The sequence below is a fragment of the Artibeus jamaicensis genome, unplaced genomic scaffold (assembly GCF_021234435.1).
Source record: "Artibeus jamaicensis isolate MK-2021 breed Jamaican fruit bat unplaced genomic scaffold, CSHL_Jam_final scaffold_754, whole genome shotgun sequence".
NCBI lineage: Eukaryota > Metazoa > Chordata > Mammalia > Chiroptera > Phyllostomidae > Artibeus > Artibeus jamaicensis.
Genome location: NW_026522054.1, coordinates 7819359 through 7843616, shown reverse-complemented (window position 1 = coordinate 7843616; position 24258 = coordinate 7819359). Strand labels below are relative to the sequence as shown.

At 64.1% G+C, this 24258-nt stretch overlaps 1 protein-coding gene and 1 long non-coding RNA gene across 4 annotated transcripts in view; one reads left to right on the top strand and one right to left on the bottom strand.

Annotated features, from left to right (window-relative positions):
• The window catches only part of NAV1 (neuron navigator 1), a 129674-nt gene that overhangs the window by 43861 nt on the left and 61555 nt on the right, over positions 1-24258 (bottom strand). For all 3 annotated transcript variants that reach the window (XM_037160888.2, XM_053659526.1, XM_053659527.1), the window contains 2 exons: positions 12460-12562; positions 9504-9851 (listed from right to left, as the gene is read on the bottom strand). In XM_037160888.2, the coding sequence (XP_037016783.2) occupies positions 9504-9851; positions 12460-12562 (451 nt within the window). The remainder of the gene's footprint in view (positions 1-9503; positions 9852-12459; positions 12563-24258) is intronic.
• Positions 7655-16425, top strand: LOC119060691 (uncharacterized). The gene is made up of 3 exons (XR_005084646.2): positions 7655-7815; positions 8032-8084; positions 16363-16425. It is a non-coding gene; the product is annotated as an uncharacterized LOC119060691 (long non-coding RNA).

The following is a 24258-nucleotide window of genomic DNA, read 5'->3' as shown; positions in this document are numbered from 1 at the left end:
CCAGCAGGGGATGTTTTTCCCCCCGGATCTAACTGTGCGCATTTTCCACATGGGCCGAGCCTGCAGGGCAGGAGAGGAGGCCCAACAGAGGTCAGGTCCGGGGGGGGGGGCACTTTGCCATTGCTGGACACAGCTCCCGGTCCTGCAGGGCCCCTCTCACTGGGCAGCCTCTCCCCAGTGCCTCGCCTCCCACAGGGACGGGGGACAGGCCCCAGAGAACAAGCCTCACCTGGCCAGGTACATAAATGTTGAATCACTGTGTGGTACCCCTGAAACTAATATAATATTGTATGTTGATTTTTATAAAAAGAGAGGGGGAAGTCTCAGGCAGCAGCTCAGCCCAGGGGCGGGCTTCTCAGCTCTCCGAGACCCCGAAGAGGCTTCTGCGCTGGGGGATCTCCAACCCCATGTCCCCCACCCCTGGGTCTGAGTCCTGAGCCGAGCTGGTGGAACCCGGTGGGAGCCCCGGCTCTCTGTGATGCTCACACCTTCTCGATGAGGAAGGTGGGCTGCCCACCTTCCCCTGCCTTCTGACCCCTGTCCCCTTGGTAGAAACTAGAGGGGCTGTTACAGAGGAAGGAGCAGGGCCCCGGGGGTTTGCCACTTAAACACACAGCATGCAAGTCAGCACCTGCATTTTCAGAGGGGCCCAGACCCTTCGGGGAACTGGAGAGTGGCGTTGGGAAGCGCTCTGGGGCCTCTGTGACCCCAGGGAAACAGGCCTGCCCATGGCGGGGGCTGCGTGGGGCTGCCTGGTGGACTTGAATACAGTGGGGGTGGGGGGCACGTGGTGGGGAGGGGCTCTCCTCCCCCTTTCTGAGCTCTTCTTTCTGTGTCCCAGGCTACATGGCTGTGGAAGGGGGGACAGAGGGAAGGGGAAAACTGAGGCCCACGCAGAGGAGGGGCGACACCCTCCTGAGAGCAGGAGACAGGCCTCCTCAGTGCTCCGCGGGGGGCCCATGGGAGCACGAGCTCAGCTGTCTCCCAGGCTCACCTGTCTCCCGGGCCCCGTTTACGAGGGGGAAACTGAGGCACGGAAAGGCCAGGAAGTGCCCCAAGCAGGGGGCGGAGCCCAGACTAACAGGCACGAGGATCTTCCAGCCAGGTTCCTGAGGGGTCTTGAGGACCAGAGTCCCCAAGACCGACACTCCGTCTCCAGCAGAGACACCCAAAGGACTGTCTCTGGGTGTCTCCCGAAAAGCACCTGGAAGGCGGTGGGCTGGCCAGAGTGAGGCCAGGAGGAGAGAAAGACTTGCCCAGAAGCTGCACTCAGTGTGGTTTCTCGGGTCACCTGCCTGGGGCCTGACCGGACACCTGGTCTCCTGTGAGAGCCCCGAGGAGACCGAGTCCCAGGGAGGCAGCCCCTGCTGTCCCCCAACCTGCCCCTACTTGCTCCTTCCCATCAGGGATGAAGCAATCAGCTTCCACAGACGGGGGGCCCCTGCCCCCCAAGTCTTGGCTGGTGGGGAGAGCCGGGCCCAGAGGCCCCTGCGTCCTGGCCCGACTGAGCCGGTGGCGTGGGCAGAGGCAGAGCAAAGAGCACTTTACTGTGTGGAGGGGGTGACAGGAAAGAGAGGGGACCTAGGGAGGCAGGCGCAGAAAGGTCGGGAGAGTGGCCTGCCACAGGTCCAGTGGCCAGGCCGCAGGCATGGAAGCCACGGGACACTAGTCCCAGGCGCGGCTCTTGATCTCTCAGGGGTGCTGCGTAGTCAAGAGCCCCTCGTGCGTGACCCTGGAGAGCTTCTCTGGTCCGGGACCTGGCCCGGCTGCTCCTCAACTCGCCACCTCCAGGCCCCCCACCTGAGGACAGGCCAGGCAGCCCGGAGAAACCCCTTCATCCAGGACGGCACAGCCAGAAACGCTTCTGCGATCATATGGCTCAACCCCCATTTTCCCAGCGGGAGAGTCAGGGCTCAGAGAGGGCAAGGGGCCGGTGTACGGCAGTGCTGTCTATAGACCGGTCAGTGCCGCTGCCTCCCCAGAGCAGCCTGGGGCTGGGACAGAAGGCTTGGGGGACAGCGGCACACTCTGGACGGCGGCACAGTGGGTGCACGGTATGGCGTCCCGAGGCACGGCCCCAGCCCAGCTGCGGCGTCTCTGGGGAGCGGGACGCCAGCTGGAGGAAGGGGTCCTGCTCCAGCTGCTGCTCTGAAAATATTTACACGACCTCAGAGGGGACCTCAGAGGGGACCTGCCTTCCTCACCGCCCCCACAGGCAGCTGGGGACAGGCAGCAGAGGGGACACCGCCTCGGCCTCCGGACCTTACAGTGAGCTACTGTTCTCTCCGCCATCGCTTGGGGCCCTCCTCCCACCAGCCAAAGCTCCGCCTCTCTGCCCCACTCCTGGGGCAGATGGGACGAGGGGACAGGGAAGAGGCTGCCTCTCCAATAAGGTCGGACGGGCCCTCAGCTGGCCTCCCTGGGCTCTGCGTGATTGTGTGCAGATGTGTGCACATTGTATAAGCATGCATGTACACGTGTGTCTGTAATCTCCCAGCTGGAGTCCCGGAGGCCGGAAGTCATGACCTCAGAGCAGCCCAAGCCCCCGAGGCTGCAGGCTCCCCCCTCGCTGAGCTGCATCTCTGGCCTCTGCAGAGAAGCAGAGAACAGGCTCCCGCGGCTCCAGGCCGAGGAGGAGGGATGGTGAGTCTCCGTCTCCTTAGTCCCTCAGGCCCCTGCGCAGCAGCTGCACCGGCGCCGCCCCGGCTAAGCACCATGTTCTCTCTCCCAGGTGACGGGGCGGTTTCCTCTTCCAAGCTCCCGGGCTCTCTACGGTTCCCAGGGGTCTATTCTCCCTGGAGCTGCCAGGCAGACCCTCTGCAAACATTGGAGCCAGCCCCCGCCCCCCCCCGAACTCAGCCGGGAAGCCCAAGTCCTTGTGCAAGACCCCCAGCTTCATTTCTGAGCACTGTCCCCCGTTGCTCTGCGTGGGCTGTTGCCCTCGCCTCAGGGCCTTTGCACGGGCTGCCCTCGCAGAGCCACCAGCCCAGAGCCCCATCCCCAGGGCCTGTGCCCGAGGCTCTGCCCTGCTCCACCTGATTTTCCCCGGCAGCACACGGCGCCACCTACACTGCCACAATACATGGCTGGTTTGCCGTCCCTTTCCTGTCTATGAGTTTAAAAATGACTGTTTTTTCCGTCTGCCGTGTCCCCAAATGCCGGGTCTAGTGGCTGCTCTACAAATACTTAGTGGCTCTCTGATCAATAGCACGAGGAAGACATCGTCACCACTGTTCCTTCCAGACGGCGACAGCGAGCACCGAGAGGCAAAGGGACTCACTGGAGGTCTCGCAGGTAGTGAGGGGCAAATCCAGAACTAAACCCAGTGACACGGACTCCTGAATGTCCCCCTGACGTTGCCGACCTGCCGCCCAAGGACAGGAAGCCAACCCTGGGGACTGGCCGGGATGCTGTGAGTCAGGGTGGCTGCTGCCTCCACACCTCGGGGCCCGGACTCCGAGCTGGAGCCTCCAGCACACGGCTCCTGGCTCGGCAGAGACCCAGAAAACAGGGGTCATCTGAGGAAGTCCGCTCCGCGGTGCCGAGGCCCCTCTGCAGAGGCTGTGGGGGTCGGGAAGGGATGGTGACAGCTGGGTGATAAGCTCTGTCCCTCTCCGTCCAGTAGCACTTAGCAGAATGCCAGCAGTCCTGGGGATCCGCCACCCGAGTCTGTCTGCACGACCCTGTCACTCCATACTGGCCCTGTCATCGACCCCATCGGGGCAGAGACAGAAGCCAGGCGAGACCGAGGAAGGTGACAGTGAGGGGAGGGGCGGGGAGAGGGCAGGAAGTCAGATAAGGAGGTGAGGACAGGTCAGCAACCCAGGGGTCAGCATCCCCAGGCTGGAGATGCCCCGTGGGGACAAAGGGACAAGAAACAAGACACAAGAGAGCCCCCTCTTAGGACAAGCTGGCTGGCTGGTGAGGGTGCCCCACCCTGCCCTGGGGGTGCTCACCTCAGCCTGGAGGAGTCCCCCCGCCACTCACTCTGCCTGCGTGGAGGCTGCACACCCCCTGCCCTTTCGCCCTGCGTCCCCCGGCCCCCACCAGTGGCTCTAGGATGGGTCTCCCAGTGGCTGCCTGTCCCTCACCGCCCTGCCTTGGACTGCCTGCCACGCGTGTGCTGGCCCCCGCATTGTCCCCTCCCACCCGTCTGTCTGAGACCACGGCTGCCTGCCCGCTTGGTGCGTGGCAACCTGTCTCTGAGGTGGCTCCGTGCTTTGGGCCTCAGGCCCGACTCTTTCCGCCTGGTTGTCAAATGCTGACTGTCAGGCGTCCACCTACAGGCGCCCAGTCATAGCGGTGATGTCTCAGGGGAGAACATCAGCCCCAGCCCCCACGGGCGCCCCATGCACAGCTCTGTGGGCAAGTCCCCCCCTGCCCTGCTGGCCTGTCGTCAGCTGCTCAGCCAGAGACGCCCGATAGTCTGGGGCCGGGCGCTGGCCTCTGGAGCTCGTCTCGGGACAGTGGGGCCGTTGAACAGGCCCACAGGGACCCGCATTCACAGAGGCTTGGGGGTGGGGCGCCTGCCACCCACGGCTCTGAGGCTGCCTGTGGTCCTCTGGAGCCAGGCCCTGCCTGAGGAGATGGGGGACACCTGGGGGCACTCCAGGAGCACTCTCTGACACACAGTTCAGCACGGGGTCTCCCGCATGGCCTGAGGTTCCGTGTTCAGTGGAGGCCGAGAGACCTGAGGGGCACCGTCCTAGGAGAGCTCTGGCTCCGGGGGAAGGGGTGTGATCCCGGTCCCCGACATGCTCCCGGGCTTGGGGACACGTGGGCCACAGACAGAGGGGAGCGGCTGTGGGGTGGAGGCCCGGGCTCTGCTCCGGAGATGCCACTTTCAAGCTACGGGATCCTGGCAAGCCAGTTAAGCTGGCTTCCAATTCCTCATCCGACTCAGTGTTGCTCAGACTGAGCGAGGCAGCGCCTCGTGGGTGTTTCGGGAACCGTAGGTGCCACGCCATCGCTAGAGAATCGTGAAACCATCGCCAATGAGACACAGGCTCCAAGATCGGACCGCAGTCACCTGCAGTGGGGTGAATGATGGCAGGCTTCCCGGAGGAGGGGGTTCAGGAAAGACAAGTGGGTGAGTGGGCATGACAGCCCAGGCAGGAAAGTTCCAGCGTAAAGCCTTCAGGACTGTTACAGGTTTGGTTTTCCAGGCACCTTGAGCCAAAGGAAGGAAGGTAACGTTCCTCCAGAGCCTCTCCTGCACACCTCGCGCACACAACACGGCTTCTAGGACCGTGTGCAGATGACGGTCCTAGTCTCATATCACTCCCGCCACCACAACGGGAAGGTCCTCCCGAAGCCTCGGAGCCGGGCTCTGAGCCCTGGCTGGCCACGCCTCCGAACCTGCGCTCCCCTGCAACATCGGCACTTCCAGGCACCAGGCAAGCCCAGCTGGCAGGACGGAAGCCTTGTGGGAAAAGCAGGGCTCACAACAAAAGAGGAGGAGCAGGGGACCGGCAGGCAGGGGGGAGTGGCTGGCGGAAACACCAAACCCTTCTCTGCGGCCTGCTCCACCTCCGTCCCCACCCTGATTGTCAACCAAATTGCATGTCATCAAACTCGGTGAAAAAGGCAGCTCAATTGTAGGTTACTAGGACACACGGAGGGAGGGGCCGCTCAGCAGCTTCAGCCGCATAGTCACCATGGCAACTAGCATCCTTCCAGCCACCCCTCTGGAATACCTGGCTGACTCCGCCTTCCACCAGCCCTGTTGGGTCTGAGCGGACACAGCGATGCAGATTATCCCCACAGGGACTGCGAGGGCCACCACCCTTCTGCTTGAAGAATGAAAGGGTGTTTACAGAGCTAGGGGGCTCTCTGAAGCCACCCCTTCCTTCCCATGAGATGCAGAGTCTGACTCCACACCCTCCTTCCCACCTTCCCTCTATAATGGATGCCACTTTTGTCCCACCTGGGTGCCCTCTGCAGCCGCGGTCCCCGTGGGTGCCGACAGAGTGTCCCTGAGGGCCCCGGGGACTCGCAGCCCGGGCCCTGTCTCCTGGTGCAGCAGCCAGGACCCCATGGGGCACAGAAACCCACACTTCTTTGTCCTCTGGGTTCCGCAGAAAGTCCCAGAAATCCCTGCGCCCCACCGCCCTGCAGCCCTGCAGGTGAACTTACCCCCTCACTGGGGTCCTTCCTCCCTGGACTCCCTTCCCTGCTTCCAACCGGGCTCTGCCACCACCTCCCCAACAAACACCTGGCTCTCAAACCTCAGTCTCTCGGTCACACTTCTGCGGGCCCGCAGCCCGGGACCCTCTTCCTGTGTGACGATGCCGGCTCAGGCCCCTGCACGGGGGGCATCCCTGCGTCAGAGTGTGGCCGTTTTCAGGGCAGACCACTTAGGAAGCTCTCCCAGGGGGCCCCAGAGACATCGAGTTCAAGAGGGAAGACGAGCGCACACTCTCCCGAACGCTGTCGTCACCGGGAGTTTGCACTTGGTGCGTCCACACCGCACGTCAACTGCTGGAACCGTCTCACACCCCGTCCTCGCTGCCAGCTGCGTGAGCATCGGTGGAGGGTGAAGGGGACCTGGACAAAGGCACCGGGAGCGAGGGCAGCCAGGATTCGAACCCGGGCAGTCTGGCCGCCCGGGGCTGCCTCTGTCCTGGGCCTCCGAGGCCTCTTCCTCCTCGTCGGTCTGATGCAGCTCAAGGGCAGAAACTGTTTCGATGCCGACCTTGAACAGCGGGTCCCCCCGGGTGGCCCTCACTTTCCTCTGTCCCAAGCCTCGTGTTCCACGGGCCAAAGCCAGGCCCGGCCCAGCCCCGCACTGGGTGTGCCACCTGAACAGCTTCCAGGAAACAGAAGACGAGGCAGAGGGGAAAGACGGCTCCGCTCCCCGGGCGTCCGAACTCAGACAGGTCCCCTCCTCCCAGTACAAACTACAAAGCCAGGGTCGTGGGGGGAATTCCTGGGGCTGAAGGTGGGTGGACGTCCGGGCCGACCTCTGCCACTCCCACCAACAGCGACCTGCTCCTCTCGGGAGGCTGGGCGGCGTCTGTTTGAGGCCGGGGGCTCACTGCCGCGGTGCGATCAGAGCCAGCTTGGGCGAAGGCAGGGGGCTCCGGCTTATTTTATTTGACATTTTTCAACGTCCGGCCACTTCAGAGCCAAGCGGGAAACGGATCCCATCTGCCCCCGAGCCCTCAGGCACAGTTCAAGAGGACGGGCTGGGCAGGGCGGGGGCGGCGCGGAAAACACGCAGCCCCCCATGAGGTCCTGCTGTCCCGACACATGCCCCCGAAGCCTGTTCAAGACGGGGCCTGGGGCTCGGCCTGAGGTTGTGGCCCTGGGCATGGGGCCCTGGACCAGAGTCCTGCGGAGGCTGCTGAGGACATGACTCTGTTCCAGGCGAGTGGCTCTCCGGGAGCCGTGAGACCTACCAGCACCATGGCAGGCTCGGCCGGGGACCCCTGCCACCTACCCTGCAAAGCTGGGGACAGCCGCCCGGACGGCACTGACAGAGACAGGAATGGTCACATGGGGCGGCAAATCCAAGTGAGAGCAGGGAGGGGCTGCGGGGAGGCAGGGCTGACCTCCTTCCCGTCTGGGCCCACGTGGCCCTAAACCCCCGGCGAGGTGCTGGGGTCCGGGGACAGATGGCTGTGCACCTCATCTGCTTACTAGATTAAATTCTAGGCCTGCCTATTTTTAGAAAAACAAATTCCTTTTCTCTTTTCAAGAGGGAGAAATGTCCCGAGCTGTCATCTAGGACAGTGAGCAGCCACCCTGCAGCTGTCTGCGGTGTCAGATGTGGACGTTCCTATGGCAGGACAGTGCCAGCCGGGACCCGTCCAGGTGACAGAATCTAGGAGGGTCACGGACAACTCGAGGGCTTCCAGGGCGTGACCAGGACAAGCACCAAAAACTGGCTCATTTCGGAAAACACTAAAATAAACTGGGGACTCTTGGGTGGGGGGCGGAGGCGGGGAGCCGTCCAGAGAAGTCGGCAGGAGGAAGAGGCTGAGATATATGTTTGAATGAAGGTTTACACTTACTCTATTTTTTCCCCAGATGACAAAATTTAAATCTCCAATATGCAGAAATTGCAATGAAGCAGATGTGAGGTGACTATTTAGAAACCTTCTTACAACTTTATTCCATTTGAAATGGAATGAGCTCCCCGTCACTGAGCCTATGCAAGTGCAGGCTGCAGGAGTGGCTGCCGGAGAAGATTCTCCAACTCTGTGGGGGGAGGGGCTCGGCCACAGGCCCTGAGCTTTGGAAAACCACGGCTTCCTGGGGCAGCCCAGGGTCTGCTGGTGCAGGTTCGAGATGAGATTCGGAAGCTGAAAAGAAGGCTCCTCAGCATGCACCGATGTCCAGCTGAGGGCACGGACAGGGTCCTCTGCCCCCCAACCTCTAGGGAACTGCCTGCCCTGGCTGCTGGGCAGGTGGGGGGGGGGGGTCTGGGAGCTCCCTGAGGGCCAAGGCTTGGGTCCCCTGAGCACCTGGGGTCTTTGGGAGCAGGGGCCGGGCTGCCCTCTGCCCACCTGGCCGGGAGGCCCCACAGGGCAAGGGGCTTCCTGGGCAGAGCAGCTGGCCGACTTCACCCTAATCCCAGCGGCAGGCTGGCGGGCCAAGCTGAGGCCGCCCCGGTTTACAGGCAGTAAACAACCCCGCTCCAGAGCCGCCTCCTCCGCTGGACAGGCCCTGCCAGGTCCCCCGGGGTTCACCCTGGGCAGGAGCCGTGGGTGGCCTGAGCCTGCTCCCGTCCCTCCTCTCTCTCCAAGTTGGAGGTTTTCCTGGGGAGAGGGTGTCCCTGCAGCTACCTGTGTGGTCCCTTGGAGGGTGGAAATTTGGCTCGCTGAGACACCCGAGAAGCTTCCAGAATTCTCCAGACCCCGTGCTGCTCGGTCAGCCCCTCTTCCTTCCCACCCTCCCCTGCCCTCCCCAGCTGTCACGCGCACCGTGTCCAAGCTGCTCCACAAACCCCACCCTGTCAACTGGGGCAGGAAAAGATGTGGAGACAGGGATCCCGCAGGGCCGAGGGCAGGGGCCGGAGGGCAGGGGACCGGCAGAGGCCGGCAGAGGAGGGGAGCCGAGGAGCAGACACGGGGGCCACGAGGAGAGCGGGGCCGGGGGACAGGGGAAGGCGGTGCAGCTGTCACTCTCGCACGTCCACCCTCTCCTCAGCAGCCCTCGAGAGGGACAGACAGTCTTATCACCCTCTTTGCACGAACGGGGAAGCAGGTGAGGCCGCCCGAGGCCCACACACCCTTTCCGGAGCCGCTCCTCCCGGCCTCGTTGGGGTCGAGGACCAGAGACAGGACGCACCGCAGGACAGCCCCAGCGGCCAATGAGGACCGGCGCCGGCCCCACCCACCTCAGACGTCCGCCCTGCACCCCACTCCAGGTCTAGAAGGACCGCGGGCCTCCCCGGAGCGGTCACAACCAGGACACGGGCCTTCCCAGCGCAGCAGCCTGAGCTCAGGGGCCTCTCCGTGGACCCCCGACCCCATCCCGCGGGCAGGGCCCGCTCTCACCCGGTGGTGATGTCGTCGTCCTCCGTCATGGTCTTGCCCATGAGGTCGCTGTCGCTCATGTAGCCGGACTTGAGGTCCGCGTCTTCCGCGTCCAGGCGGGAGGCGTGGCCGAGCTTGCTGGGGCTGCGCATGGGCATGGTGTGCGAGTAGCGGGCGCGCTCCCCGTGCGCGTACCAGGCGGGCGGCCCCTCCGAGCGGCAGCTCCCGCCCACCGAGGGGGCGTCGCCTGCCTGCAGCCGTGGGCTGGCCTGGCCGTAGCGCCAAGACAGAGGGGACGAGCGGTTGGAGAGACTGGACACGCTGCGGGGGTTGGCGTCATCGCTGTCATAGCAGGTCATCTCCAGGGAGCTGGGTGGGGACGGGGCGTTGGGTCACGCTGGGCACAGCTGCTGGGCCACCTCCTCCAGGAGGCCCTCAGACTGCTCCCAGAGCGCCCCCCCCCCCACCTGCCCGGGCCACCTCCTCCAGGACGCCTCCGCTGTGTGAGTTACTCCTGTTATTTGTTATCTCAGGTTGTGGGAGGAAACGATTTCGGAGCCAGGAAGGCCACCTAAGGCACCCAGACTCTGTAATGGGAGCCGATGGCCATTTACTCGTAAGCGAGCTGAGGACAGCTCTTTCCTCAACAGCTAACAGCTACTTGTTGGGGCTCCCGGCTCACACACACCGTGAAGCCCCCACTCAGCGCTCAGTGATGGGGAGGGGAGGGGCAGGGGAGACCAGCTGGCAGCCCGGGGGTGGGGCTTTCGGCCACCTGAGCATTGGAGCCTGTCACTCACTCTGTCCACCTCCCCTCTGCCAATGAGTGGGGGGCTGGTTCATTCCAAGTCGAGGCAGTGAGGCTGGAGTGGGCTGCAGGGAGCGTAGGCAAAGCCTGGGGACCTGGGGCGGGCGGCCGATTCCCAGGGAGACTGGCCTCTGCCCAGACCTGGGGCGGCAGGAGGGGCCTCACCAGAGAACCACTTAACTGGATGATGGGGGCAGGGGTGGGGGGGCGAAGGCGGAGGTCCAGGGCCCCAGGCCTGAGGCCTGCACGCACATCAGGTTAGCAGGGGATGGTGGCCTGAGCGAAGGGCCAGGACCATGACAGCTGAGGGACAGGAGGTGTAGCTGGTCTACACGGCAGAGATAAAACAGGGCAGCGTGGGGCCCGTCTGCCTGTCTGGCTGTCGCCTGGAGCCCCTCCTCCTGCCCCCGTCCACCCCAGGCCACCTCTCAGAGCCTGTGTCGCTGGGGAAGGCTGTGCTCCGGCTCCAGGCCATACACGCCCAGGCCTCCATCTGGGGAGCACATTCTGTGGGGGAGCAGCAGGCCAGGGAGCAGAGGGAGGAAGTTTCATTTCCTCCCCAGTCCAGCCCCCTGATGCGAGGCCTTGCTGGGGTTGTAGGGGAAGCAGGGCAGGAATAGAAGTTTCTGGAAGGAAGTGAATCCAGCACCAGCCTGTGAGCTCCAGCTTCCTTGCCGGAAGCACTCACTGGGCTGTGGGCTCCTCAGGCACAGAGCCCAAAGGTGCCTGGCAGGCCGGGGTGCCACACCTCGCTGGCACTGGCCACCCGGGTCCTGGCCTCCGGGATGCACAGCAGCCTGCACCAGCCTGTGACTCGGGGTGACTTGCCCAGGACGCTCCCTCTCTGCCTGGGGACCGAGGGCCCGTACTGTGCACACCCAGGGCTGAGGGAGGGGCTGAGTGATGGAACACACTGGAGAGAGTGAAAGAGGGGTAAGAATTCAAGGGGCCACTGTCCGCTCTCCCCGCGTGGGAGAGGAATGACAGAAACCGGGGCTGAGAGCAGAAGTGGCCCTTGGTCCATGTAAACAGAAAGCCCAGGTTGGGGTTCTCGGTTCCCTTTCCCCTGTGGGGAGACAGAAGCCAGAGGCCCGAGGTGCCCCCAACCTGGTCAGCTGTGTGCAAAAGGCTTTCGGGCGCCCCACCCCCCACTACAGCTTCTGCCTGTGGCCGAGAGGCTCTGCTGAACTTGGGGGGGCTGGCTGCTCAGAGTCAGTGGCCCCAGGAGGCTGCAGCCGCCGCCTCTGCCCTTTCCCTTCAGTGAGTCACTCAGGGTGTGACTCTCTTGGAACTAAGTGTTTTCAGGGGCTGGGAGCAGTGGATGCTGAGTGCTGATCCGGCAGCTTCCCCGGATGGGGAAGGAGGACGTTCAAGACCACATCCATGGGGTCTCTAACGCAATGAGGCAGACCCCTGTTCCATGTGGGGCGGAGGCTGGTGGTTGAGAGATAATGAGTTCTCCGTCACTGGAGGTATGCAAATTTACTCTGGCTATCACTTGGCCACACACTTGGTCTAACATAGTCCTTTCCCCATTGTCCCTGTGTCCCAACTCTGTTCTCATTCTGCAGCCCCAGGGAGGAACCGAGTTCCAGGCCAGCTGGAGAGGTGACCAGTCCCTCTCTGTGCCTTCCTGTGTCACAGCCCCACAATTTCCCAATCCTGGCTGCTGTTGGCTGCCCCCACACCCCCTGCCCAGTGCAGCCAGGCCCTCCGCCCGCCCCCTTGGAGCCGCAGGGTGAGCTCAGAGGGGCAGCCCAAGGAGGAGGAGGCAGCGCCGAGAGAGACTCTGAGTCATGGCTGTGCCCAGGTCGCCCTGCAGGGGGCGTGTGGGACACTGACGCCCAAGCACCTGGCGGCCCCAGGTCCCCGGGGTGGATGGGGGCTCACGCACATGGCACAGAGTCTGGGCAACACTGTGTGCGCCCCACTGAGCCAAGAAGGACCCTGACTGCAGAGCACAAAGACCCTGAGAGCGAGCGGGGAGGGCAGCCCCCGAATCCTAGCATGAGGGAGGCTTTGGCTCAGGGACAGGACAGCTCTCAGTGACACCACGTGACACTTGAGGGGAGGTCCAGCCGCGAAAGTGCGTCTGGAGACACCTGGGGCCCGGGGACGGAAGAGGGCAGTGGCGGGCGTGACCACCCCCAGCCCCGCCCCGCAGCGTACCTGTGAGTGACCTGGGACCCCCGCAGGCTGGACATGGTCTCTTCCAGGTTCTGTCGAAGGTCCAGGACGTTCTGCACCGTCCTCTTCCTCTGGGACTCTGGGTCTGGGGGGGACGAAGGGAAGCATGGGGTGAGTGCAGGGCTCCCTGCTGGGACCCTGGGGGTCCGGGAAGTGGAGACAGACCGTCCCCACCCTCAGGGCACGCTGGTCCCCTGCCTCTCAGGCCTTGTGCAGCCCTGCACACAGGCCCTGGACCGTTCTGCTCCCATCAGCCTGCCCAATGGGCCACCGTCAGACACCCACTGTGCGCACCGGAGAGTGCAGCGGGCCCAGGGACACTGCAACTCGGGGGACCCGAGCCATCTGTCCCGCGCTCTTCTTTGACTCTGGGACCTGTGGCCACTGAACCGAGTCGAACCCCCAGAGCTTCCTTGGGACACCGCCTGGGAGGAAGGCCGGGACCCGCAGGGAGGAGCCGACCAGCAGCTCTGGGCCCCGGCCCCGGCCCCCCGCAGCCCAAACTGCCCACTCGGTGCCACCTCCTCCCCACGACTCAGCGGGAGAATAAGGTTCCTGAGCCGCCAAAGGGAACATGTCCGAACCCCTTCCAGAGGCATCTCCCCCAGGACCCTGCGCAGGCCAGGCACACCTCTCCTGAGAACCGGCGGCACACCCAGCCCAGCCCCGCCCCCTCCCCAACCGGGGAGCCCGTAGGAGGCTGGGGGGCTGCCGTCTCTTGTGGACAGCACCAGGCATCCAGGCTGGGAGTACGGAGCTGCCGCCAGCCCGACGTCACTTCTGCGGCCACCGTGCAGATCTATCCTGGCATGTGTCACCTCGTGATCAGCCCCCTGGCCGTGACGGATGGCCGGCAGGCGGTGGGGACAGTCGGAAAGGTCTCGAGTATATTTCTGAAGTGTGGTGCTCAAACACCGGCGCGGGGACCGAGAGCGTGGTGCCGAGATGAGATGGGGGCTCTGGGCCAGGGCCATGCTGGCGGGGACCAGGGCAAGGCCTGGAGAGAGGACACCACTCCGGGGGGCCTGGGGTCCCAACGAGGAGGTGGCCAGGAGCCACCCCGAGACTGTGAATGGGCCCATCCTCCAAACGCCCGAGTTGACAGAATGCAGTAGGGATTCTGTGCATGTCACTGCCACAGATAAACACACACGCACATGGGAGTGAGTGGACAGAGGCCCCGTCAGGGAGACGTCCCTTCTTAAGGGAAAAATATGAACTCCCAGCGGCCAGCCTCGGGAAGGTCGTCTGGGGTTCCCTGGGTCACAAAGGGCTCGTGACAGGAAGAGACACTTCCTCACGTCTCGCTGCACTGAGCGCGGTGCCCCCTTTCCTGCCCTGCTTCCTTCCAGGAGCCCGTCCCCCGGTCCCACCTCATTTCCCTGTCAGCCCAGCGGGCAGGACCGCCTGGAAGGCCAGGAGTCAGAGCCACAGAGTCCTGGGGTGGGGGGAGTGGGGGGCTCAGTCCCACCCGGCCACTGAGCCAGGGGCCAAGGCCCAGGGGAGGGAGACTGGCTGGAGGCCAGAGACGCGTTCCTGGGACCCTCCCCCAGGTGCAGGTGCAAGTTCTGAGCAAGGAGAGGGTGGGCCGGGCCCAGCCTGGCTCTCTGAGGGTGGCAGGGTGGGGTCCTGTGCCCAGCAGCACCCTCTGGTGGTCACTGTGGGCAGGCTGCCCTGCTTCTCCAGGGCCCCTGTCAGGGCGGGGCAGGCCGGGGGCATGGGGGCCCCTGAGAAGTTGGCTGTGCCCAACATTCCTGGTGACAGCGTAGCCCCAGGACGACGGACTGATGGGGACATGCGGGAATGGCCTCAGAGCTCAGCAGGCTGCAGGCCCTTCGCCTAGGCCAGGGGACAGTGGGACATTCACATCCCCCACCCCACGGCAAGCCTACATTTGCCGCTGGAAAATGTACGTGGCATCTGCAAAAGAATCCACCCACCCAACCTAAATGCTCGCTCATGTGTGTGCAGGTGTGTTAGTGTACATATGTGTACATGTGTGTACGTGTGCTCCTTGGCTCCATGGGAACAGGAGTGGCTCCACCCCTAGCGCTGCCCCGTGATGTGCCGTTGCCATGGTGACAGCTGTGTGGTGTGCCCTGGTCATCAGCAGGGTCGGGGGTGCTGGTCCGAACACAGCGCTGCCACGTACACAAGGCCACGGAGAACACCCCACTGACCAGAGCCACGCAGAGCTGCACAGGCAGATGCAGCAACGCCCAGCACCGAATGTCCCCCCACAAGTCAACCGCACCAGACACTTCCCTGTCTGTCTGACCCCAAAGCCACTCTCCCCTCCACGGTGGCGCAGCTGCACCTCAAAACACAGGGCGCCCCGGAGACGGTCCAGCTGTGGACAGCCCCCCACCCAGCTCCAGACACGCGAGGCTCAGCACTTCCGCAGACGGGCGCAGAGGACACGTGCGGGCAGGCCGCCCTCGTGGCTGATAAGGGGGACCCCAGAGCAGAGGGTGACTCATCGGGGGGGAGGACGGCCCAGAGTGCACAGGACGCAGCCACTGAGCCACACCCGCCAGGGCGCGGAAGTGCGAACAGGGCGCGTCTCTGACGTGGGGGCAGAGCAGGCAGCTCGGAGCAAGGCTGCACGCAGCTGACCGGCCTGAGAGGCAGACGGGACAGCGGCAGCTCTCAGAGTCAGAAGATCTGAGTTCAGATCCTAGGACTGCCCTTCCCCGTGTGCTTGACCTTGAACTAGGCATCTCCCCTCTGTGACTCGGGGAGAGTGATGGCATCCTCCAACCAGAAGGGCTGCTGGGATGGGCCTGAAGGGCTTAGTCCACAGTCTGCACACAGTAGGTGCCCTGCGAAGGCCGCCTAGTGTCTGTCAGGGACTCAGAGGGGCGGGGAGCAGCAGGGACACCCCGTGGGGCCGTCCCCATTGGGCACAGCTCGGGGGGGGAGCCTATGTTCTCCTCCAGGGCCTCAAACTGCTGGGGGAGGTGCTCGCACAGTGACAGGCCTTGTCCGGGGTCACTAGGGACTAATGTCTCACCGGCAGCCGGTTTCAGCTGCGGGAATGCTGGGCCCCTGGGGCTTCTCTGGCCGGCAGCCTAAAACCCCGTGTGTCCACCTCCCCCCCGAGGGTGGTTACCCTGCAGAGCAGGGACACGCAGAATGGAGAAGGGACTTGAGGGGACTGTCACCCAGGAGGCAAATCTCCCCGAGTCCCATACGACTTTAATTGTTCTCTGACAATTAAGTCACCTTCAATAACTGCCTTCGGAACCCTGATTACTTCCACCCGCATTTTCAAACCCACCTTGGCGGGCTCGCCCAGGGCACAGCCACAGAGAACAGGGTTCGCGCCGGCAGCTGGACTGGCTTTTGCCGTGAATGGCCAGACTGGGGGGCCAGCAGGAGGCCACTGGGGAGTGAAGGAAGGACACTTCCAGGAGATGCCATTTCAGAGTTGGAAAGAGTCACTTTTCTCACTGGTCACACAGGGGGAACACATATCATGCAGGCCCAGAGAAGGCAGGCTTGCCGAGGTCGCCCAGGCTGTGACAGGGACCAGGTGTCCCCTGGCTGAGGCTCTTGGCCCAGGAGCACTTGGCCTCAGCTGGATGACCCCCCACCCCCCGAAATCTCTGTCCTCCAGAGGCTTCTCCCACGACAACCCCACCCGCCCCCACCCCTTTCCCCCCCTCTGATGGCCCCAGAAGCCCTAGAAAGTTGGCTGTTGGGGCTCCACTTGAGAGACACCCCACCTCCACGGAGCACACCGGCGGGGGACCGTTTACTCTGCTTCTAATCCGATCTCACTGGAGCCCCACATAAGTCACAATATTGCCGGGGCGGTTGTCACCGAGCCCTGCAGCGTGACAAATTGCATGCTCCTCATTGTTGAAATCTCCTGCTCCCTAGCCGAGCTCCCCGAAGTCTCTCCTCGTCTGAGAATCCTGCACCGCCTGCCCGGCCAGTGAAGCGAATGGGAGCTGAGAGCCCAGCGGTCAGGGCAGCCACGCCTGGGCAGAACCAGGAGCGTGCAGGGCCACGTGGATGCTCTGGGCAAGGACAAGGGACCTCGGAGACCAAAGTGAGTCTGGGGCAAGAAAGGGCGCCATGCACGCTCACCCTGGTCTGGAAGCGCCAGGTCTTTCCTAATCACCTACAGTATTGGCTTTTTTCTTTTTCTTTTTTTTTGGGTGTATAAAGATTTGACATTTGCATATACTGTATACGTTGTATCGCTGTATACCTTGTATTGCATACACTGTATCACTGTAAACATCGTATACATGGACATTTGTATACATTGTACACATTGTGTATCATTGAGTTTGTATACACTGTACATGTCGTATACATTGTATCACTGCATATGTGTACATTAACATTTGTATACATTGCAAAACGATCCTCACCATAAGACCCTCGGTCCTGACTCTCCTGCAGACACTGTGTTAAGAGGAAGTGTGAGCCAGGGACGGGGCGGGGAGGAAGGCAGCTGGGGCAGAGTGTCCTAGCGGGTTTTTCCAAGGCCACTAATTAGCCGTGGGGCCCTGTGCACATCACTTCCCCTCTCTGGGCCTCGGTTCCCCTATCTGTAACATAAGGGGTCCCCAAGGCCCCTAACCAACTTTCACAGTCAGGCTCTACGGCTTTGTCACTGGCTGAAGCCCACTAGAAGTGTGTTTTTTCTCCCAGGGTGCGTTCAGACTGCAGGTACCAGGTGTCAGCCAGAGGTCACAGCCAGAGGGCAGGATGGGACCCAGGAGCCCAAGATGGTGCGAGCCCTCACTGAGGGCAACACGACACACAGGGTCATGTTTTGAGATACACTGATAGGGCACTGCATGCCCCCAGGATACCTCACTAACCCGGGGCTGGGTTTCCTGAAGCCAGGGGCTGGGCTGGGTCCTGAGTCCTGGGCACAGAACCACATCTGTTCCCTGGGAGAGCCCTCGGCCCCTCTGTGCCTTCTGAGGAGAGGAGCCCCTCTATGGAGCTCTCAGAAGGTCCAGCCCCCCGCAGAGTTTCCGGGGCCAGCTGCCCAGGAGGGCCACCAGGGGGTGCTGCCGGTCCTCTGCCACAGGGCCCGGGGCTGGCAGCTGTCAGGCTTGGGAGCAGGTGCCTGGAGCGTCTTTTTGCTTCTTCTCTCTGCTCTGCACCCTGCACCCCTTGGGATGTACCCTGAGAACAGCCGAGAGTGGGCAGCACCCACCCAGGGCAGCCGCCCCATTCATGGGGACCAGGGGCAGCCCAGGGAGGCCGGGGCACCTGTGGGCCCCGCTCAGCAATCTCCGGAGGCAGAGGCGGGACGGCCAGAGCCAGAGCCCAGCCTTGCCCAGCCTGCCAGCAAACGTGGCCTTGGGGAGACGGTGTGCAGCGTGACGCTCCGGGCAGGGGCAGTGCACGGCCACATTCCACACCAGGCACCTGTTGCCCAGCGAGGACTCAACGGCTGGGGGCCAGCGCCTTGGGGCCAGAGGGGGGGTGGCGCCGGCCTCCTGTTTGGAAGGAGTGCAGGGCGGCCGTCACCTTCCGCTCCCCACCCCGTCCATACGGGGTCAGAGAGGTGCTCCGCAAACAGCCCAGGCTCCCCGACCTACAGACTTGGACTCTGGGCTGGGCTCAGAGGGCAGGACCCCTGCGGAAATGACCCGCTGCTTTCGCCGGAGACACGGTCCCCAGTCCCCGACTGGCCCTGTCTCTCCTGCCCGGTGGACCTCGCTCGAGATGGAATCGTCTCCTTCTGTGGCACTTGCTCCAACCAAGTCTGGCTGCTGGGAGCGGGGAGTGGTTATTATGGCAACAGCTGACACAGCAGAAAACCCGCAGGCAGAGGGGCCGGGCTGGGGGCAGGGCCCAGGGCCCAGAGGTGGAGGGCCACTGGGGAGGGCCTGTCTTTTAGTGCAAAGCCGCACAACCACCACCACGACCTTATTCCAGAACATCCCCCCCAACCCTCGAAAGAAACGCCACACGCATTACCGGTCACTCCTCACCCAGCCCCTGGTGTCCGCCAACCTGCCTCCTGTCTGCAGGCGCCGGCCGGTTCTGGACATTTCACATAAAAGTCTCCCAGAGCCGTGGCCTCCTGTGGCCGCCTGAGCCGGGGTGTTCCGGCTCCTTCCCACTGTGCCTCACTCACATCACCCCTGCTTTTCACGGCCGAGTGATCGTCCGTCGGAGGGACACATTTATTTACCTGCTCATCCTTCAATGGGCATTTGGGGACGTGTCCACTTTGGGCCTGTTGTGTGAATAAAGCCATATGAAATCCACACCCGAGTTTTTGCACGCACATCTGTGTGCAGCCTCTGGGAGGCGGGGTCGCGCGGCGACTCTACGCCACAGTGTGGGACGCGCTGAGGGACCGGCGGGCGGTTTCCCACGTTCCCACCGCCTGTGGGAGGTTGAGCCTCCACACCCCGGGCAATGCCGGCGGCGTCTGTTTGGTCGGTTACCGCAGTCCTCGTGGGTACACAGCGGGACCTCGCTGCGGATTTAATTTGCATTTCCCTAATGACCAATGATGCTCAGCATCGTTTATATTTCAATCAATTAAAACTCAGTAAAATTTAAAATTCAGTTCCTCGGTGGCAGCAGCCATATTTCAAGGGCTCAGCAGCCTCGGCATCTGGTTGGCCGGTGACGGCCACTCGCGCCACCAAGGAGTGTTGGACGGCAGCCCTGCTGCAGCCCAGGGGGCTCACTGACGGCACCGCTCTTTCTGGAAGGGTTCGCCTCTGGTGCACTTTAGGGTCCAGCCTGAGGTCCCAGGGCCCCGGCCCGGAGCCCAGAGAGGCTCAGAGATGTGCTGCGGCCTGGAGTCGGAGCCTGGAGCCGGGCAGAGGCGCACCCACTGCAAAGGTGAGTCCGGGCTCCGGCCGCAGGCGCCTTCGCCATGTCCTGCACCCCCTCTGCCCACTCCGACCCCGTCCAGGCCCCCAGCCCAGGCCTGCTCCCGAGCCCCAACTGCCCTTCCTTCCCCAGGACCTGCCCGCAGCGGTGGCGTGGGGGTCAGGATGACAGGGCCTGCCGACCTCAGAGCCAGGCTGGGGGGCAGGGGAGCTGGGGGCAGGCGGGGGCGGGGTGGCCAGGGCCCTGCGGCTCGGGGAGCCCCTCCGCCCGCCGCTTCCCGGCAGAGCATCTGCGGCGCAGCCACGGCTGTGTCCCTGGAGGCCCTGTTTCCAGCAGACTGCTGTGTCTCTGTCCTCTTGACCCTCTGCCACCGGCACGTGCCCCGCCTCCAAGACGGCCCCAGCACCCAGCAAAAGCATCAGGCTTGGACCAAGGCCAAGGGTCCTCATTGGACTTGGGCACAAACCAAAGCAAGAAGCCTCCAGGTTGGCCTGAAGGTCGACTTCCGACTGGGAAGGCCGTGAAACCCTGCGGTGAAGCTCTGTCATCAGCGGCAGGCAAGCCCTGGGCAAGTGGCCAGGTCGGTTGGGGCATCGTCCCACACCCCATAAGGTTTCGGGTTCGAGTCCCAGTCAGGGCACACCTGTAGGCTGCGATCTGATCCCTGGTGGAGGTGAGCACGGGACCGATGGCTGTTTCTCTCTCTTCCCCTTCCTCTCTCTCTAAAATCAATGAAAGCGTGTCCTCGGGTGAGGGCACGGCCACCACGTAGGCAGTGCTCCCGGGGGCAGGGAGGGAAGGGGAGGAAGGAAGCGACATGTGCTCAGCACGTTCTGGATCCCGTGTGCACTGGACGCCCTTGCCACCTGCCCTCCGACCCGGCAGCCCCAAGTGTGGCCTCCCTACTCCACGGGCATTTGGCTCAGAGAGGCCGGTGGCCGCCCTAAGGTCACACAGCCTGTGCAAACGCTGCCACGGGGACCCGAGTCCAAGTTGGACCCCGAAGTCCATGCTTTTCCAAGGTAAACTGTGCGTGACAATGGAGACCACGCAGCCGGACACCAGGGGCCCTTCCTGGCTGACCCGCTGGTCGCACGGCGGCCCGGCCTGCACACAGGAAGAGCCCCGCCCCCTCCACGGGATGAATGAGCCTCCGGATCGTCAAGACGGACGAGTAACGGGCTCCCAGCCAGGTCCGGTCTCGCTCCCTCTGAGACGGTGGCCTCCAGCCAGTCCAGGCCTGCTGGCCGGCACCGCTCCTGCCCCGGGCTGCCTCAGGGGCCCTTCCCCCACCCACACTTTGTCCTCTCTCTGGAACCTGCACATCTCTGGCCTCAGAAGAACCTTCCTAGAGCGTCTGGCAGGCAGGTTGTGGGGCCCGCCTGCCAAGACCGAGGGCTGTGCTCTGCTGCTTAATCAGGTCCTGCAGCCTCTCCTCTCCCCGTCCAAGCCCGAGACCCGGTCCAAGGCAGGAGCCTGGGAACCAGCTGCAGCCGAAGCAGAGCTCCAGCCCCGCACCCCTCTGCCTGCCCCTCCCCTTTCTCCTTCCCGGGCAGCACAGGTCGGGGCGGGGGGCCCCCACCCGCTCCCAACTGGTCATGTGTCATAGCTGCCCCCCAGGAGCCGTGGGGCCCCCAATCTTCTGGAAGGCGGCTCGAGCGAGAAGCTGAGGCCCCTGCATCCAGTCCCAGCACCCTCTGGTGCCTGGGAGCAAGCTGGGGAGCCTCTCTGGGCCTCAATTTCTCCTTCCGAGAGAGAACTGACCCCACACCCACAGGTGGGGGCGGAGTTTGAGGAGAGACCGGGAGTGAGCAGCAGCCGTGTCCTGGGTTTGTTCTCCAGGAGCAGCCTGGGCTGCAACCCGAGGCCACTGGTGGGGCGGGGGCGAGGGTGAGGGTCCCTCTGCAGGACCCCTATCAGAGTGAGGCCCCGGGAGGGTCAGAGGGCCAGGAGGAGGAGGAGGGGAGCCCTCGGCCACGCCAGCCAGGCCTGAGCACGGCCTGAGGAGGCCCCGGGCCTGGGCCTCGGCCACCAGACAGCATGGGATTAGTCACCGAGTGGCCGCAGCCAGGTTCCCACGGAAAAATCTTCCCCGGAGACAGTTCCAGGTCCGTCGTGAGTCAAAGCCCCATCCACGTTCACTGTCAGCACGCCCGGCCCCTTGCCCATATCCCCGAAGGCCGGCCAGCACCGGGGTCCCCGGAAGAACCCGGTGGGGCTGACGGGGGCTGGGCAGGGAGCCACGTGCTCAGGAAGGGTGACCGGGTGGAGCCAGCTCTGGGGGAGACCTTAGGGTGGAGGCCACGGCTGGGGACCTGGACAAGCTGCGAGGGTCTGGGCGGGAGGGCAGGGGGCCCCCGGCGGGCGTGAGGCGCAGTGCCTGGGACACGTGACACATGACATGAGACACGTGACAGGCCGTGCTGCCTGCCCTCCAGGCCGGAAGAGTGGGGTAGGGGGCTGGGCCCTCAGAGAGAGAGTGGACAAGAGAAATGAGAGCTTGGGGCCCGGCCGGCCTGCCAGGCGAAACCCACAGGCCTCTGGGCAGCGTCGACCTCATCTGTCCGTCCGCCTCTGGAAGCCAGGAGGCAAGCGGACCTTCATCAGACCCTGCTGCAGGCCAGGCGCCGTGCAAGCCGAGGACTCGGGCGCGCGGTTTGCCCCGGGTCTGGACTCCGCCGCGGCGGGGCAGGGACTGGCACCCGGTTTCTGGACTCTGACCCTGGGGCTCAGCCCCCGGTGCCACTCTGGGGCTCCACTCGGGGCCTGTCCCCGGTTTTCAGGGACAAAGCAACATGCAGAACATCTATTCCTAGCTGTCGATGGGTCTGCTGATCAGCTTCTGAGGCTGGTCAAGAGGGCGAGTTATTCTCAGGGGTCCGCCGACGGTCACCCACCAAGGCCACCACCCCCAGGCACTCCCTGCAGCAGCTGCGGCTGTGTTCTCCTTGCAAGTGATTCCCAGCCCATCTTGGGCAAGAGGCCCTGGCAGCTGGTGACCCTTGGCCTGTGCCCCTTGGGGTCATCCTCTCTAATGAGATGAAGGAGGGAGGTGGCAGCGGGCTCTGAGAAGTGACGGGGAACCAGCTGCCCCTCCAGCCAGCTCGTTGCTTCTTCCTCCTTCAGTGGACAGAGGGAGTCCTTGGCCGGCAGGCGTCCTGGCTGTGTTGCAGTGACCTGTGCCCCATGCACCCCTCTCACGCCCTCAGCAACACTCAGGCCTGCAGCTCTCCTGCTCCGGACACTGGTGGCTGGTTGCCATGGGAACTGTGGCCGAGGATGCTCCTGGGGACCCGAGAGCAGACTTAAGGGAATGGAAGCCTGGGCCTGTCCCTTCCCCCACTGGGATATAGAGAGGCTGCAGTGGAGAGAGAATTTTGCACAGGAGAACCGGGCCCTGGCTGGAGGCTGGGCCACGGCCCAGGTGGCTTCAGACAGGCCCTTCCCCGTCCCTCAGCCCAAGGGGCCTGAGGACAGGCCACCCACCCACCGTGGGCCCCTGCAGCACAAGACTTCAGGGCCCCCCAGAGAACACGCACGTCCTGGGCCTGGTGCTGGAGGGCCCTCCAGGGGACGTCCGGCCTCACCTTCCACAATTCCCCCCGCATCGTCCCTTCACCCAGGCTGGGTGGTAGCTGCCTCCATTGCTGCCTCTGCTCCTCTGGGGCAGCTTCTGCCCAAGTCGCCGCCCCCACCCCCAGGAAGACTTCCGCAAGCTACAGGCAGTCTGCGCCCCAGCACGCACCCCCGTGCCGTGACGGCCCCTGGTCCCAGCTGGTCTCATCACCCCCATTACACCCGCCACTGGTCATGAACACACCGCAGGCGCCCGGGCAAGGTGTGACCCACGAGCGAGCAACGCCGTCCCCTACAGAAGAGCGCGGCCCTTGGTGGAGATCAGTGGGCCGTGAGGCCCCGCCGGAGCCTGGGACAGACTTGCACTTGGCCTCAAGTCTCGCTGTCACCTCTGCCTTTCTGGGGGAGGGACTGTATCCTCGGTGCCAGCACCTGGTGCAGGCCCTCAGAGAGCCCAGCGACACCCGTGCGTCCCCTGGGCCCGGAGTCTGGCTCCCCCCGCCCCCCCGCCCCCAGCGCGCCTCTCCTACCTGACGGGCCTCTGGGCTCGGATGGGCTGGACGGCAACCTCGTGCCCCACTGCCGCCCTGGGCCCCCCTCCGGCTCCGTGGGGACTCCTCCCACGCCGTCCCGCCCACCCCCGGTTCCCAACCCGTTGTCTCAGGCACCGGCAGCGGCTCCCTCGGCTCCTTTCTGATTCTCTCTGAGTCTGGCCGACTCCAGACGCAGGGATCCCGTTGTCCCACATTTGTCCCCGAGGCTTCCGAATCCAAGGCCCTGCCCGCCGCAGGTCCTGGGGGCAGGCGGACTTGGAGATGGCTGCTCCTCCAGGCACGGCCCTACGAACGCCCAACTTTCCAGTAGCACGTGGGCCTCCACAAGCCCCCGCCGTCTCCGCCTCAGTCCCCTCGTCGGGCACAGGTCGCAGGGAACGACTCCACCGGCCCCAGAGCTGCTGTTACGGCGGATCCGGAACTTGCCCTGAGGGTTTTCCTGTGTCTTCTAGGTCCTGACAGACTCCTGTTGCCCGGGAGCCTGCGGTTTCCCGGGGCAGGCGGACACGTGCCTTCCACGGACAGACGGCTCTTCACTCACACCAGGAAAGGACAGGACTCGGGTTCCAGACTCCGAAGGCTGGGGCTGCGGTCGCCTGGGCCCAGCACCCCGCTCCCGGCGATCGGTCCTTCCCCAGAGCCTGGCTCGGCGGCGAGACAGACCCTCGGGGGGAGCAGCAGAGTCCACTGCCACATCCCCGTGAACGGGACACGGGCTCACCCGATGTCTGCAAGTGGACGAGGAGCAGGGGACGGCGAGGAGAGACGGCGGCACAGCCACCGAGGAATCCACGGCCACGGAGGAATGGGCAGGGTCAAGGGA